Below are 17102 nucleotides of genomic sequence, written 5' to 3'. Positions count from 1 at the left end.
ACACATTAGAACCTCCTCATTAATAAATCTTTGATTGTGAAAATGAATAATTAGCTTTATGATATTATTTTTCCAGGATTTAGATTTGAAATGCCATCCTCAGTGTATCCAGGTAACTTGAGGATATCCGGCTCGCCTCAGCCTCCTGCTGACCACAGACTGATGAGACCCCTGTTTGATGAGAAGTCCGGACCTGTAATAAATAATCTCCTGCTGCTCTTTACTTCTGAAGCCATGACACAGACACTGACATTTACTGTGGGTGTCTCACATCAGATGAGATAAACTACACTGCACCTGTGTGAACATGTTGTCAAATTCACTGCAAAGTCCAAACTGTCAACAAGAGCATCCCGATTACATAGAACTCGAATCTCAGGTGGATTTTCATCAAAGAAGTGTGTCAGAACTTCCATCAGTGTATTATGATGACATGTTTGTCAAATCACCACAATGAAAGAAAAATAAATAAAACAACATCACCTGGAGTTGTCCACGATGTACTGGATGATCTTATCCAGAACTTTTTCAAAGAGTGCCGTGCGGACCCAGATGTGTTTGATGGCCTGGGCGGAGAGGGGCTGCGGGGGCCGACTGGTGGTGGAGGAACCCTGTCTCCTCAGAGGTTCATGGCCCACACTCTGAGTTCTCCTGTGGACACAGGTCACTGCTGTTAACGGGTCATCAAGTCACTCGATTATACAGTCATATTGTTGGTGGTGAGGTTTTGCATTAAAAAAGACCTAAAAACAAGTAACCCTAATAGGTGCCGGCTCAGGGAGGGTCATACCTAGGACTACTTTGGTAATTCCTGATCTACTTTACTCATCCCTAGTTCTAATTTACTCATTCCTGGGATTACTTTACTCATTCCTACTATCCTGTATTTGTGAAAATAAACTAAATGAGACAGAAAACACAGACCTTGTGAAGAAGAGGTTAAACTAGTTTTCACAACTTTTGTGAGTTTATGAAAATACGTCTGAGTAAAACTGTCAGGATAAATAAAGAAGGGTGCATTTTGTCTTTGACCATCAGGAGGTCGAGTTTAACAGCATTATAGCCTATTGCTTACTGTAATTGATCTCATCAATATTTATGACATCTACTCGTTCAGTGATCCCTCCCGTGTCAGAGAAAAGGTGTCACATCATGTGAGACATCAGCGAGACGAAGCATTAAACGAGTTTGGAGGCAGATGACTGATGTCAGACTGAAGCACAAACACTTTTACTGCAGACTGAGTGTTCAACAGAAATCAGAAAACACACACACACACACACACACACACACACACATTCTACAAGTTAATGAGGCTGTGTTTGTCGGTATGCTGTGCCGGAGGAGGGGGGTGCACAGTCACGATCTCAGCAGCGTTGTGTGTTTGTGTATGCGCCGTCAGGCTGTGCACAAGAAGGATTTCAGCTAAGTCACGATTTTTGCAGTCCCCAACCTCCCAACATGAGTGTGTGTGTTTACAGCACTCCACAGGGTGGAAAGGAGCATCAGGATGATATCAAAGACAGAATGCAAAAGACATGAACCCCTCCATTTTTACAGGGAATCACTTGCATTATTAACATGGAACAGGAACAACTTCTTCTATATATTAAATAATTCAAGTTTCAGCTAAATGCACTCCAAGAGTTTTGTAGTTAGCTGAGTACATTAAAAACAGAAGAATTAAAACAAACTAAAACAAAGAAATTAAACAATCAGAACAAGCTGAAATAGAGAGAAACACAACAGAAAACATACAGTGGGTTACGCATGATAGAAACACATCAATGGGAAATTCATCATCATCTCTCACATGTACATGTAGATTGTATTCATGTACATTTGCATTAAAATATATTCAGAAAAACAGAAGAAAACTCTTAATTAAAAGCAACAGCAAATAAAAGTTTCCAGAGATGATTTATCAGAACTAATGTTTGGATCAGACTTCGGCTTGTTGGTAGTTTGTTCCAGATTTCAGGAGCAGAGAAACTACATGATTAGTTGTAACTCTCAGGATGGAGAGCAAACTTGACTCAGATGAGTAGTCACCTTTACACCCAGGTAGAACCTGTAAGGATTGTGCTTCTGTGGAATAAACATGCGGGTAGTTCTGCCTAAAAATGTACGGAAATCTCCTGTAATATCCTCCTGTTGGTATTTACTCCTGCGAGTTTCCTGGTGGCTGCAGATGTGTGTCAGTCACAGATGGATGACTGACACCTGGTTGATAGGCAGACATGTCAGAATGAGACTCTGGACCCGGTGGTGATCCATATCTCCAGAAACTGGGACCAAACTCCATCCTCTAGGATGACGACGCTCTCCCCAACAGAACCAGGACCATTACAGACTGCCTCCAGGTCTGGGAGTGGGGAAGATGAAAGGCCGGCTGAGAGTCCAGACCTCAACCCAGCTGAACTCTTGTGGGATCAGCTTGTGTCAGAGTGACCAGCACAACCCTGCTGGTTGACCTTCATCAACTCCTGGTTGAGGAATGGGATGCCATCCCACAGCTAAATGTGACCAGACTGGTGACTAGCATGAGGAGGAGAAACCAGCAGTTGTGGCTGGATCTCCATCTCCTCCTGAGGGTCCTGATAGCGGGAAATAAAGTATAAAAATGACCAACATGTGTTGTTTTTACCTTCTTACTGTGGGAGAGAGGCTGGCTCGCCCACACCAGCCCACTCCTCTTGCATACTTGTGTGTATCGGCACAGAAGTAGGTCACATCTTCACGAGCGATGTTTTTTAGATTTAGACTGTGTGCGTGATTACCTGGTAGCTGATCCTGGGCAAAAAGAGCAAAAGTCATCCAAGATCTGCAGGAGTTTCACAAAGGCCTACATTGGGAGCCTGACAGAAAACCTGGGGTGGAGTTTTTCGAGTCATCGTTTTTGCTCATGGCGAAGCTGGAATGAACTGAATGTTTTCCTGAGGTGCAGAGTGGATTTATTTGCTTACCAGACAGAACTGACTTTTTTCTGTTCTTCTGAAGGGTGCAGCAGCCTTAATTTTGGTTTTTCTTCTTTGAACTAAACTGATATATTATTTATGTCTAAGTGGACTTATTCGGGGCTAATTCTTTGAGTTCTACACAAGTAAAGTTCTGTTATTTTTCTGATGATGATCATGATATTGATGGAATGACTATATATATATATATATATATATATATATATATATATATATATATATATATCATTATACATATACTGTGGCTCCTACTGAAAAAAAAAACATTGGGTTTTTCTTTGTTCATTGATTAGGGTGTTAAGCATTTCCTTTAAACAGGACATGATTCTCTACTGGAAACCACTGCATGGACTCAGGAAGACTTCCAGAAACCACTGTCTGTGAACACAGTTCACCCTGAAACCCACAAATGCAGGTTAAAGCTCCATCATGCAGAGAAGAAGCCAGATGTGAACAGGATCCAGAACCAGCTTCTTCCGTCTTCTCTGGACCAAAGCTCATTTAAAATGGTACATAAAGTTTTTAGAGCAGGGGTGTCAAACTCAGGTCCTTGTAGGCCGGTATCCTGCAGGTTTTCATTGTTTCCCTGATCTAACACACCTGAATAAAATCAAATGGATCCAACAGCTTCTTGTCAACTTCTTCCCAATAAGCCATTAATTTCAGTCAGGTGTGTTAGATCAGGGAAACAATGAAAACCTGCAGGATACCGGCCCTCGAGGACCGGAGTTTGACACCTGTGCTTTAGAGCAACATCTGCTCCCATCCAGACAACGTCTCTTTCAGGGAAGGCCTTGCAGATTTCAGCAAGACGATGCTGAACCACATCCTGCATCCATCACAGCAGCATGGCTTCACAGGAGAAGAGTCTGGCTGCTGAACTGGCCTGCCTGCCTGAAACTAAAAATCTGGCAAATCAGCTCATATTGTCCATGAAATGGTAAAATGCCTCGGTTGTTAATGTTCTACAGGGAGTAAAATATGGGTTGATGACAGTTGTCTGAGTCTGTTGGGACCGAGTCCCAACCTTTTGGAAATTGGGGTTGTAATTCCCCATATAGGTCATATTATATATTATTATTACCAAATTAGTTTTTAAGAACCAGTAACAGTATCTTATTAAATGTCTGTTCATTGCTAAAACATTAATCAGTAAAGACATTAAGACTGAATAAATAATGAGTTGCATGTTGACTGAAGGCATTTGGTTGACACATGATTTCTGATGAGCTGCAGTCATCGTTTTGTCTCTGACAGTCAGATTCACTCGGCAGCCTTTCAACATGGCTGGATGAAGTAAATCTGTGACATTTCAGTCTCTTCTACAGACTAATTAGTTGATTCCTTCCTTCGAGGGGCTGCAGACAGACCTGCTGCAGTTCATCAGTTTGTAGTGAGAGGATGATAAGTCACACACAACCTTCCTTTCTTAGCAGTATGGTAACCTTAAAAGGGAAATCTTCGCTTGCTCAGTACACATCTTATTCTCATTATTTCCATCTTAATATTCATTTCAGGAGGCATTCTGAGCTAATGCCCGAGCAACCTCATCTGGCTCCTCTTAATGCGGAGGAGCATTCAATCACCGAGCTTCTCATCCTATCTGTAAGGGAGAGCCCGGCTACCCTGCAGAGCAAACTTATTTTGGCCGTTTGTATTCATGATCTTGTGTTTTCGGTCAATACCTTTCAGTGAGGGTAGGAACATAGATGGACTGGTAAATCCAGAGCTTCGCCTTGCAGTTTCTTCATCACGACAGACCGATGCAGAGTCCTCGTCACAGCAGACGCTGCCAGACCCTCCTGTAGATCTCTCGCTCCATCCTTCCCTCACTCGTGAACAGGACCCCAAGAACTCCTTCACTTGGGGGAGGACCTTTTTCCCAACTAGGAGAGGACACTCTCACCCTTTTCTAGCTGAGGACCATGGTCTTGATTTTTGGGGTCCTAGATTACAAGCAGCATGAAGCATCTCCTAAACCAAAATAGGCCTTCAAAACTAGGGACAGAGAAAGGATCAGGTCTGCCCAAAGTGACTTGAAAAAGAGCATGAGGAGAGCCCAAAGAGACTATAAGGCAAGGCTGGATAGAAAATTGCAGCATGATAACACACGTGAGGTGTGGAGGGGCATGAGAGCCATTACTGGCTATAGGGTGAAGGGAAGGGGACACCAGGCAAAACTGTTGGGTCTGAATAAAGTATGTCTGATCTCAACTGCCTCACACTTGGCTGCAGATCGCTCCAGTGAGATCGTGGCCCAATGAAGCCAACAGAACCACACCATATGCAAAAAGCAAAGACTGAATCCTAAGTCCACCAAACTGGATCCCCTCAATACATCAGTTGCACCTGAAAATTCAGTCCATAAAAGTCACGAACAGAATCAGTGACAAAGTGCAGCCTTAGATGAGTTCAACCCTCATAGGAAACAATTTCAATTTACTGACAGCAATGTGGACTAAGCTCTGAGACCGGTTGTACAGGGACCGGACAGCTTGTACATCGGGTCTGGTACTCCATACTCCCAGAGTACCCCCCCACAGGAGTCCCCGGGGCCACGGTCGAATGCCTTCTGCAAGTCCACAAAGCACTTGTAGACTGGTTGGGCGAACTCCCATGCCCCCTCAAAGACCCTGAAGAGGCTGTAGAGCTGGTCCACTGTTCCATGACCGGGACGAAAACCACACTGCTCCTCCTCAATCCAAGGTTCGACTATCCGATGGACCCTCCTCTCCAGCACCCCTGAATAGACCTTACCAGGGAGGTTGAGGAGTGTGATTCCCCTGTAGTTGGAGAACACCCTCCATCTTATAGAGGGGGACCACCACCCCAGTCTGCCAGTCCAGAGGGACTGTCCCCGATGTGCACGCGATAATGCAGAGTCATGTCAACCAAGACAGCCCTACAGCATCCAGAGCCTTAAGGAACTGCGGGCGGACCTCATCCACCCCCGGGGTCCTGCCATTGAGGACCTTTTTAACCACCTCAGCAACCTCAGCCCCAGAGATGGGAGAGCACATGCTAGGGTGCTCTGACTCTGCTTCCTCATCGAAGGAAGTATTCCTTCCACCAACCCACAATGTCCCGAGTTTTTTATCCATTTGGGCAAATTTTTATCTCTGTTGTTATTGCGGTAACTCAGTTTGGTTTGTTGAGGGGATTTTCAAAATTCTATTTGGCTCTGACTACAGAAAAAAAAACACATGCAGAGGTGTGCTCTGTGTGCCTACATAGCAGGGACCATAAGGAGAGTTTGCAATGATAGAGGTCGACCAGAGCAGAACTTCCTAGAGGGCTGGGATGTACTTGCTGTTAGCAACATGTCCACGTACGTATCATGGCTGCCACGCATTCCTAGCGTTCGTTTGACACTTAGGCTGCTCGTGTTGACTCGAGGTAATGTGTCACGTGCGCGAGTTGCAGTATTGACTTGAATGCTAGTGGTACTCATATGAACTAGAGCATGAACACGACAGTTCAGAGGTTAACACAATGGCGGATAGTTTTGAAGACCGTCTCTCGGACCTTCTCCACAACTACTGGCATCTGTAAGATTTTTCCTCCCACTGCAGTGATAAAAACATGTACCTGAACAGTTGGCAACAGGTTAAAAGTGACACTAAAGCTGTATGGATGAAAGTTATTGAGCATATTCTGAAGATTTATCCAACTTCCAAATGTAGAAGCTGTTAGATTCTAATCCTGCTTTCTGCTGTTCATCCAATTTATCCCCCCCCACCACACACACACACACACACACACGCATTCTGCAGTAATCAACATTAGCTTCTCTGTTTATTCCAGTGTTGATGTCTCCTCTTATCTTTGCTCTCCACCGTTTTTCCCATCATGCTCTCTCTTTTTTCTCTGTTGCCCACAAGTGGTGCAAACCACGTTACCATGGAAACCAGGGCAAATGAGAGACGAAACCCTGAGGTGGTATGAGAGGGAGATGGGTGGTAACTTGTGTTGTGAGCGTGCATGTATGGATTCTGGTGGAGGGATGTGACTGGTGCAGACCAGAGTTGCACACAGTAACAGCCTTTCATGTGTGTTCAGTCTGTCTGGGGAAATAAAGGCCAACGACATGTGACAGATGAAGAAGGAGAGCTGAGCTCCCAGCGTACCTTCAATATTCTTTACTCTGCTGGTTTACACAGTAACATCCTGCTACATATTCTACATGTTTGGCTTGCTTCCTCACAGAGGCCTGAACCACTACCTGAAGCTTTCTGTCTTCCATTTTCAAACGGCTCCCTGCAAACCCCAGAGAGATGAGGTAGCCATGTGGAAAAAGCTAATGGACAATTAATGGACATGCAAACAGCTCAGCTGGTACCAAAGTGCCTGCAGATTAAACAGTTTATCATATTCATTGTGCACAGCAAAGACATCAGTATACACACCTCTCATGTACACACACCTAGGCACAGGCCCGAGGCTTATCTCATTGTGAACACAGATTGCTCAACTTTAGTAAACATGCAGCTGAGCAGATGTTATGTCTGGTCCTGACAGAGTGTATCTTTAAGGTGTGGTTTACAGTGACCTGCTACACCAGGAATTACCTGTGCAGAAAATAAACACGACTAAAATGTCACTAACATTCAATATGCTAATAAAAGGAGCAGTGTCTTTGTTCAGGTGCTGAGCTTTTGCATTTGCACTTTCTTGTCTGCAAACTTACAGCATCACAGACACAGTCTGAGGGGTGGATAGAGAGATTTCCTTTTCTTTATTCTACATTCAAACTGGGATTTATGAAGTAGTTGTCTCAGTTTAGAGAAGAAGAAAAGACTCCCGACAGATGAGCAAACCTGAAGCCTACTTTGAATTTGACACAACAAGGGGAGTTTTTCTCCATCTAAAACACCACAAATCCCATCACATTTCCCATATTGTGGATTTTTACAGACACTTTTGCATCAGACAGTTATGCTCTAATCAATATGTTTTCATAGGTATGTTCTTGACATGAAGAAATTCGAAATCTGGAGCCAATTCTTGTTTATTTATTGATAAAAATGACTGATTTAAAGCCTGAATGAAAGATTTAATCTCAAAAGTCAACGTAGATTATTGGCATTAAAAAACTGAGGATCTAACAGAATTTAAAGTTCTGCACATTAGCAGGATGTTTGAGCACTTTAATGAAAATGACTTTAATCTGGTCATCGTCAGGCTCTGGGACGGGAAAATAAGCCTTTGTGTTAGTGTAAAACTCCCTGCAGCCACAGCCAAACTGAAAGCTGATAGAAAAAGTGTTTTGCAGCATAAATGACTTTCAGGAGGAGTTTTCTATCAGGCACAAAGCAACAGAAGAATCTGCGACCAACCTGGTGAGATCCGCCTGCTGCTGGAGCTGCTCTTGTACTTTACGACAGACCTCGCCGGCGGTGTCGCAGACTTTGCCAACCTTGGTGAAGAGGGCCGCTATCTTGTCGCTGCGCAGGAACCCAGCTGCCCGTCTCTTCAGCAGGTGACCCAGGCAGGCTTCGATTGCAGCTGGACAGATGGGAAAGAAGGGAACAAAGTCAGAGATGAGTGGAGATGCAAGGAAGATGGGAAATGTCCAACTGAATCAGTGGAGGACTTTCATGTCCTGTGTTTGTTACCGTGGTTTATTCTTAGATTCTCCAACTTTTTGGATTATGGTTAGAACTTTGTACTTTTTTCTGATTCACCTACCAAACGGAGCTGTGACAGAAACTTTAATTTAATTTTCTACATTTGCAGGTGCTGACCGGTGAAAGCCCCGACATGATTAACAAAGCACTCATTTTAACCTGCACGTGGGAGCAGATATTCAAACTCTTCACAATTTTACGTTGATGAACATTTTTCTGAAGTTGTTCCAGTTTTAGATCCAGTTTGTCTCAGATTGGTGAAGCTCTGTCCATCTTTCCATCTGAGAGACTCTGCCTCTCTGAAATGCTCCTTTTATACCAGTCATGTTACTGACCTGTTGCCAGGTAACCTGGTTAGTTGTCCAATGCTCCTCCAGGTGTTTCTGGTTTGTACCAGGTACTTTTCCAGCTGTTTGTTGCTCCTGTTCCAACTTTTTCCAGACGTGTTGCTGCATCAGATTCACTATCAGCTCATATTTTCATCTCATGGTGAAACGTCTCAGTTTCATCCTCTGATATGTTTTTATCTTCTACTGGGAAGAAAATATGAGTTGATGAGATTTGGGAATGATGCATTCTGTTCTTCTGCATCCCAACTTCTTTAGAACTGGGATTGTTTATGAAAGCAGGTACATGTGGAAACCAACCCACCAAGACTTTTTGTTAATGTGTTTATTTGGCTTCTTTTTTCTTCAGTTTGGGGCTGTTTGTTGTGACAATATGCAGCATGGTTATGTTCATGCTAATTTCTCTTTTTCATTCAGTACGTTAATGTTGTTTTCATGTTTTCATGGCCATCCAGTTATTGTTGAGGTGCAACAATAACTTAGCTTAATCCCACTTTAAGAGGTTCTACAGTCATGCATATGAATATATGTGCAGATTGTGCATGGATGCCTGCACTGCAACAAGCATTTAGCCGGCTGGAGGTGTGTGACATGCATGCAGCTAGTCACTGATGGGTCCTTTACACTGTGGCTGTCTGTTTTGCCGGTTCATTAAAGACAATGATGATGATATTTATCTTTGTGGAGGAAATGACTCTGGCCAGCAGAAGATTAGGGACTGAAATCTGCAGGGTGGTCAAAGCAGACCAAAGAATTTCAGTACAAACTGAAGTAGACTGGAAACAAATCTGAGAACATATTTTTATCATCACCAGTCAGACTTGTTGCTACAAGGACTGTAAATATTAACTGATATGAACCTGAGTCAGGTTTCAATGATAAAGATGTGATTATATAGCTATACACGGTATATCCTAATATATATAGTATATGTAATTGTATCACATCTTTATATGTCATAAACAGGTTGATGGTCTAATTCAACCATTTCTATCCAGCTGATCTGCACAGAGTCAAAGCAAGTCTTCCACATCATCATCATCATCAGTGGGTGTGCAGCATCACTATGCTGCATGTGCACAGTCTGCACATCATTTACACAGAGCATCAGCCGGGTTACGAGCAGATCTTCCTGTGAAAGCAGCGTAAATGCACATATTTAAAGAATAAAGAATCATTCCGTTTAAAAGACGGATCATCACTGAACTGTGGTATCTAGATATAAATAAAATGATCTCTAACAAAGCAAAATCTTTGTTTCATGATAGTTTTTAAAAATATCATCTCAATAATGCTGTTAAGGAGATTTTTCAAGCATGGCTGCTCTCAGCTTCCGTAGGAATGCCACACAAAGTGGTGAAACTGTTAAACTGCGTGTTTATGCCCACGAGCAGATAAATTTGAAGTCAGAGTCCTGCCTACTCTTTCTGGATGTAACATGTTATTAAAGGAAGAAGTCCAGAACAAAGCCAGCTGGAGGAGGGTTTGAAAACTTTATGTAACAAAAACTAAAGCCAAAAACACTGAGCAAGGCATGAAACCAGGAGCAAGAAGCCAGAAAGCTAGAAAAGAGCATGAAACCATGGGAAGGCCAAAGAGGGGTGATTACTAGAGGGGCTGCAGGTGATTCAGCAAGGAACAGGTGGTGATGACGTAGTAAGATCTAATCTGTTGGTTTCTTTTGCTATGTAATCATTGGTATGAATAGTCTAATATGAACACAGTTACTATAAACTGGGCTCGTGGATTGTGTATGGTTGGCTTCAACTGGACTATAACAGGACTGTGTCTGTAAAAGTGCCTTGAGATGAATTCGTTGTGAATTGGTCCTGTATAAATAAAGATGAACTGAAATGAATTGAAGCTCTTAACGTAACAGAATAATAAACCAGGGGTGTCAGATATGCTGCTGTCCAGTCTCAGAACGAGTCCTGATGCTCAGAAACTGCCAGTGCAGGGTTCTCCAGCAGAGCGACGTGGCAGAGATGACCTAGCTGTGAGCATCCATTAGTGGTCTCTGCATTAGGACTCAGACAAGAGAAGCCTTTTATGGATGATGGTGAAAACAACTTTTTAAAATCATTATTGTAGCAAATGCAACCAAATATGTCACATATTCATTTTTATTAAATTATTAAAATATTCAAATGAAGGATTTCTGCCACCACTGAGAATGTTCGTGAGATTTCAGCTTTTTATTTTTATTATTATTATTTGTGAGGTGAATTTAGAGGAGGACGCTATAAGATAATAACCAACAGCAGCATCATTCTTTGTGACACAGGATAAATGTGTGCTTTACGAGAGCAATAGTCTGCTGTTATTAAAGCTCCAGAGGGATGCTGAGAGGTCTGGCTTCGTTCTGCCAGATGTTGGCTGCTGCTGCTTCTACATCTGTACTGGTAAATCTTCATCCATCCATTAGAAGGGGCTAGCTGAGATGAGCAGCTATGAAATTTAATCTGAAAGTGGAGGTTCACAAGGAACAGCGATGCAGGGTTGTTTCTAAGGAAACACCTGAATCAAGTGGAGGATGTAAACAGTGTTTCCAGGAAATAGACTGATCCTCTCATTCCGCTTCCCTCAAGACTGGCTTCCTAATTCAACCTGTGACACTGATGAATTGTCAAATCCTTTATTATATGCACATGAGTGCCTTTAAACTGGAGACGAGGAAGAAAACATGCACGGATATATGCTTCATTTTTACAGGACAAAGAACACAAAGAGCAGAGGGACGGCTCATTGCAGCGCTGCTACGATCACCCCAACTCACCATGTTTTCATCTCTAGCTCATCATCTCTAAAAGATTACCCAGAACAAACTAACACCATCTAAAACTACTCTCTTTGATTAATTATAAGAAAAACAGCAGCTGTAATGAGGGAAGGCCACTTCAAATTCCTGATTCCCCACTGGCTTCACGTCTCAGCCACTCCCTCATCTACAGATGAATGTTTGTACTTTTACTCGTGTCTGGTCCATGATTGTGCTTTCAAAGCATTTCTGCTCCACATCTGTGAGGTAGTGGCAGGTGGTTCTGGTGCTGTCTCCAGTGAGATCATTAACAGATCGAATGAAGACAAAGCTAATTAGGAGGCCCCGCTTGTCTGTCGTCCTGTCAGGTAAACCGCCTCGGCTTCCTGCTGTCGGTTCTCAGGCTGCTTTGCTCTTTCTTAAAAACTTGGAATGTATCTTTTAGGATACATTTAATATTTCTGCACCTACGACTGCAGCATTAGATTGTTACTTTAGCCTTGAAAAAATTATTATAAAAAATTATTAATTAAACTAATATATATTAAACAGACATAAAAAATAAACATTAATTGGTTTATGAGGAAAATTATTCTCTAAAAATGTTTTAGGGCTGCACGGTGGTGTGTTGGTTAGCACTGTCGTCTCACAGCAAGAAGAGTCCTGGTATGAACCTCGCAGAGCTGCGGTGGCAAACTCTGAATGTCCAGTAGGTTTTTGTTGTTTCCCTGCTCCAACACACCTCCAACACAAATGGCTCCAACAGTTACATTGTACATGTAAAATGTGCCACAGCTATTTTCATCCCCAGGCCATTTCTGGAAGAGTCAGCCAACACGTCACAGCACAAAGCAGCAGTGCGATAACAACAATACACAGATAAGTGCAAATAAAATACTTCATAACAGCACAATTCATCCTAGGTGGAAAAAAACGTGCCACAGCTAATGACTATCATCACAGTCATGAATGAGGGCCGGCCTGATTTTCTAACAACCTGGTTTCATATTCTTTGTAAAGGAACTGATTCCCGTATTTCAACAGGTAAGGTGTGACAGGTTTGAGAGGCTGGAAACGAAAAACTGACTGAACAAAAACTCTTCTTCCAAGTGGAATATAATGCTCACCTACGGATTTGGTTCTAGTGGCCATGTTTTAGTTTTTTTTTTTTTTTTTCTGAATCTATTCTTTTAATGAAGCCAGAGCTAAACTACGGTGGCTGAGAAGTGCAAAGCTCATTTACATAAAAAAAAAATCAATAACAAAATTACATTTTAGGAAACAAATCTCCAAAATATTAAACACTTGTACAAGTGCAGAGGCAAATGTACAGAAGATGCTTCTTAACGGAAAGGGAATGTCCTGAATACAGGAAGTGATGCGGCGATGACCTCATCTTGTAGCTCAAACAAATGATTCGTAGTTTAGCTTCACGCGTGAGGTAGGCGGCGTGTTCCATAAAGTTCTTGGCTTTTGTCCTCTTTGCAGAGTCAACTTCAGCCAGTTTACACCTTTTTTTTTTCTTCAGTCTCTGGAACTTTTTACAGAAACACAATCCGTGCAGTTCCTGCTGCTGACCTCCCTCCTGTAGCCCGAACTACAAATCATTGGTTTGAACTACAAGATGAGGTCATCGCCGCATCACTTCCTGTATTCAGGACATTTCCATCTTGTTAAGAGCTGCATTTTGTCAGTTTGTTTCAGGACTGTAGATTTGTCTCTGCGCTTGTAAAGTTTTTGGAGTTTTGTTTCCAAAAGTGTAATTTTGTTTTGAAATTTAAAAATATGTTTCATGGAATATAAATGTGTCTTACACTTCTCACCGTTCTGAATCATGGATGATCTTGAAAACCAAAGTGGAGTCCGCGAGCTTGATTACATTTCCCAACTAAATCAATCGGTTTTTTTTTAAGATCCTGCAGTGATGGTGGGTTTTTGGCTTTCTGTCTAAAGCTTTTAGGGCTCCAGACTTTACATTTGAAGGGTAAAGGTGTTATAAACAATCCCAACACAATAATATTATTTACCTGCATGAATGTGGGAGTTGTGACTGATGACTTTAATAACGCTGCTAACCACAGGCCTTACAGCTGACAGGGATGCCTGCACACCTACAGCGCATCTGTATATCTATGAGAAAATTTACATGCAAGACAAGTTATTTCAGTGCTTAAGGCAGCAATAACTGGTGGTGGTAATCTAACGGTGGACATGTAGCTCCCTCTGCTTCACGTAATTTTTAAGAAAATAAAACTTTAACAGGGATAAAATAAAGCTCAGAGTTGTAGTTCCAACTTTTAAAGCCATTATTTCTTGTAAACAAAGAGGGAAATACATTAGTTGTCCTGCACACAGCATCACATTTACCTGAAAAATAAGGGCTGTTTTCTTTTTTAAAGCCTTGTGGGAAGGACGCCTGGAAGTGATTACTGCTCTGAGTCTCCCACTAAAGTGGAAAATCTCTTGACTTGCCAAACGGGTTGATTCAGGCTTAGAGCAGTTAAAGTTGGATAGATTTCATTTGTAGAGATTTCAGCAGCCCCCACAGCCAGCAGCTCTCGCTGCCAGCTAAATTCATTTCAAAGTTCCACATGCCAAACAGGAAATGTTCGAAGTCCACTGTTTTTTTTTTCTTTCTTGCTTTTCTCTTTCTGGATGGACAGCATCACATTTAGACAGTAAAATAAATCTGTGGTTTAACAGGCCTGGTATAAACCGCCTGCGGGCCATGTTTTATTTATTTCATATCTGTTTGGGAAGGTTTATACCAGACTGGCTTTACAAGTCATGCTGCTGATCCTGAGGCAGGTGCAAACATAAGAGAAAAAGAAATATTGGTGGACAATGATGAAACCGCGGCAAGAGAGTCCAGAGACTGATGGAGAAGATTTCAAAGATGAGAAGATGACTTCAGCAGAAGAGATGGGAACTTCTTCCTCTTTACTATTAACTGATTCTTGTACTACCCAAATAAAATAAACCACCAGAGGCTCCTCGATCAGGGATCAACTATGGACCTCTTGGGCTGCAGTCCTGCAGGTTTTAGAAGTTTCCCTTGTTGTCGAGTTCTGTGGTAGAGGAAGTGGAATGGGTCATAAGACTTTTCCCAGGCTAAACAAGTCCTGTTCTACCAGTAAGGTCTTTTTCTTTCTCTTTTCCCATCTTCAGCTCTTCTCTTCCTTCTAAATGACATTTAAACCAACCAAAATAGGAAACCTCATGAAACCATTTCAGTCTTGACTACAGGAGATGAAGAGAGTCAGGAATTCATTTTACAAAATGAATTCCAGCAGCTAATTAAGCTCATGAAGCTGGAATTAGAGCTGTTCAAATAGGAGAAACGGGCCTTTCCGGTGGAGACATCCAGCTCCGTGCTGATGTAATAAATCAAATTAAAGTAGTTAACAGACTGGCTGAAGAGGCTGCTCTGCCAGGTTTAGTTTTAGACATTTCATTCTGCATCTTTGTTCTGGTGTAAATGAGTTCATTCAGGCCAAATTTGGTTCCTCACTGCTGTGGCAGCCTTCTCTTTGTGACATCAACATGTGCAGCTTCAGTTTAAGTACCTGACTCCTAAAGTCTGTCTGTGTGGTCCTTATTAATAGCAGGTTTAGAAAATGAGCTGACTGGCTGCTGCTTGTTAACAGGCTGGGAAGCCTTGTGGTGGGAAGGAAATGTACATCAAGGCAGGATGGTTCAGATCTCTGAAGATGAGCGTGTCACGGTAAGTCCCTGAATCATCAGTGCTGCTTCCAGCAGGTGTGAATGGAGTGTGTGTCGGTAAAGCTACGAACATGATGAGGCTCTTCTGAATGAGCTCAGAAAAATATAGTGATAATTGTTTCAGTCTTTTAAGGATTTTGTCTTTTATTCTGCTCTCTTGCCTCGGATGGGAAGATTTGGAAGGAAATAGATGGAGGGAGAGGGAGCAGAGAAGGCCAAAGGGTCAGCTTGGTTGGCATGACGACCAATCTGCATCTGCTTTCTGTTGCTATTGGATATAAAATGCAGCAGCAGTGTCTTTGTGTGGAGCTTCAGCCACAAGAGGAACAATTTTACCTCACCTTTCTGCACCTTGCAGAGTTGCAGCCCTGGCTCCTGGAGCATTAACTGCAATTAAAAGCTTTTCAGAGCAAGACATGCAGGTTCTGCTATGACTAAGACTGCAGTCCTCAAGATTTAGTTGCATGATACAGCAGAGGTACAAAGGATTTGTTGGTTCAGGGCAGAGCTTACTAAAATGTAATTATAACTGAGATGAGTCAGGGGAAATCAGGGTGTTGGAAACACAAGAAAAAGAAAAGAGTCAGGCAGGAGGCAACTGAAGGAAAAGCAGAGGATGCAAGTGCAGATAACCGATCCTGTACAAAAGTCCATCTTTTCCAGATCCACCAAAGTACAAACAAAAAGAATCTTTTTCACTCTGGATCATTTCTCTAACACATGCATATCAGACACCTATATTTATCTGGTTTTCATGGATATCCTCTTCACAGCAGAGATAAACACTCATCTTCACATCCACGCTGTTATCTGTGTGTGTTTCAACATTATCACCTCGTGATTCACACCTAATCTTCACACGTCTTCCTCCGTGCTCTCACGCGCGTCTAAACTCCACCGTTTGTTAAATTGCCTTTAACAACACCCTAGCCTCTGTTAAACGGTGGACGGCAGAGTTTCTTCATAAAATCTAGATAAAACTGAAAAAATTGTCTTTGCGCCACAAAAATGCATGTCTGGGATAAAGGAGACGGACCTCTAGGTTCTTTGGAAATCCTCTTTGAGGAACCTCAGCATAACCTTTCATTCTGGTTTTACTTTGGATGCACATGTCAAGTCTGGTTCGTTTCTGATTTTATCAACGGAGAAATATTGCCAGACTGAGCTCCAGTGTGTCACGTCCTGAACTGGAAATCAATATTCTTTCTTTTGTGTCTCCATGATTGGATTATTGAAATGCACTACGGACCTGTCTCAGCAAAACCTCCCAAGAACAGATGCAAGTTGCTCTAAATGCTGCTGCCAGGCTTCTGACAAAGTCCTCCAAGTTTTCTCATGTGACTCCAAATTTGATGCAACTGCATCAGCTCTGCAAGAGCTCTTCACAGACAGGCAGCCGGTTATATCAGAGGGCTTCTACAGCCATATCTCCCCAGCTAGTCCCTGAGGTCCTGTGACCAGGCCTGCTGATGGGACCCCATACTGAGCTGAAAACTAAAGTAGACACAGCTTCCTGCTCAGTGGCCCCCGAACTCTTCCTTTGGACTTGAGATCGGTGGACTCGGTGGTTGCTTACTTATGCTTCCCTCCTCTTTCTGTTTGTGTCTTTTACATTTTCACTGTATGTTTTAATTGTCGCTGGTTTGTTACAGTCTCAAAAAAAGCTGTA

The 17102-nt window shown here is 42.5% G+C and overlaps 1 protein-coding gene across 2 annotated transcripts in view; it reads right to left on the bottom strand.

Moving 5' to 3' along the window:
* sgsm2 (small G protein signaling modulator 2) overlaps window positions 1-17102 on the bottom strand; it is a 107114-nt gene that overhangs the window by 38616 nt on the left and 51396 nt on the right. For both annotated transcript variants that reach the window (XM_041994567.1, XM_041994568.1), the window contains exons 3-4: window positions 8315-8483; window positions 484-651 (exon numbers count right to left, since the gene is read on the bottom strand). In XM_041994567.1, the coding sequence (XP_041850501.1) occupies window positions 484-651; window positions 8315-8483 (337 nt within the window). The remainder of the gene's footprint in view (window positions 1-483; window positions 652-8314; window positions 8484-17102) is intronic.

This window comes from Melanotaenia boesemani, chromosome 9 (genome assembly GCF_017639745.1).
Source record: "Melanotaenia boesemani isolate fMelBoe1 chromosome 9, fMelBoe1.pri, whole genome shotgun sequence".
Classification (NCBI taxonomy): Eukaryota; Metazoa; Chordata; class Actinopteri; order Atheriniformes; family Melanotaeniidae; genus Melanotaenia; species Melanotaenia boesemani.
Note: the sequence above shows the minus strand (reverse complement) of the source record. Positions and strands in the feature narration are given on the sequence as shown.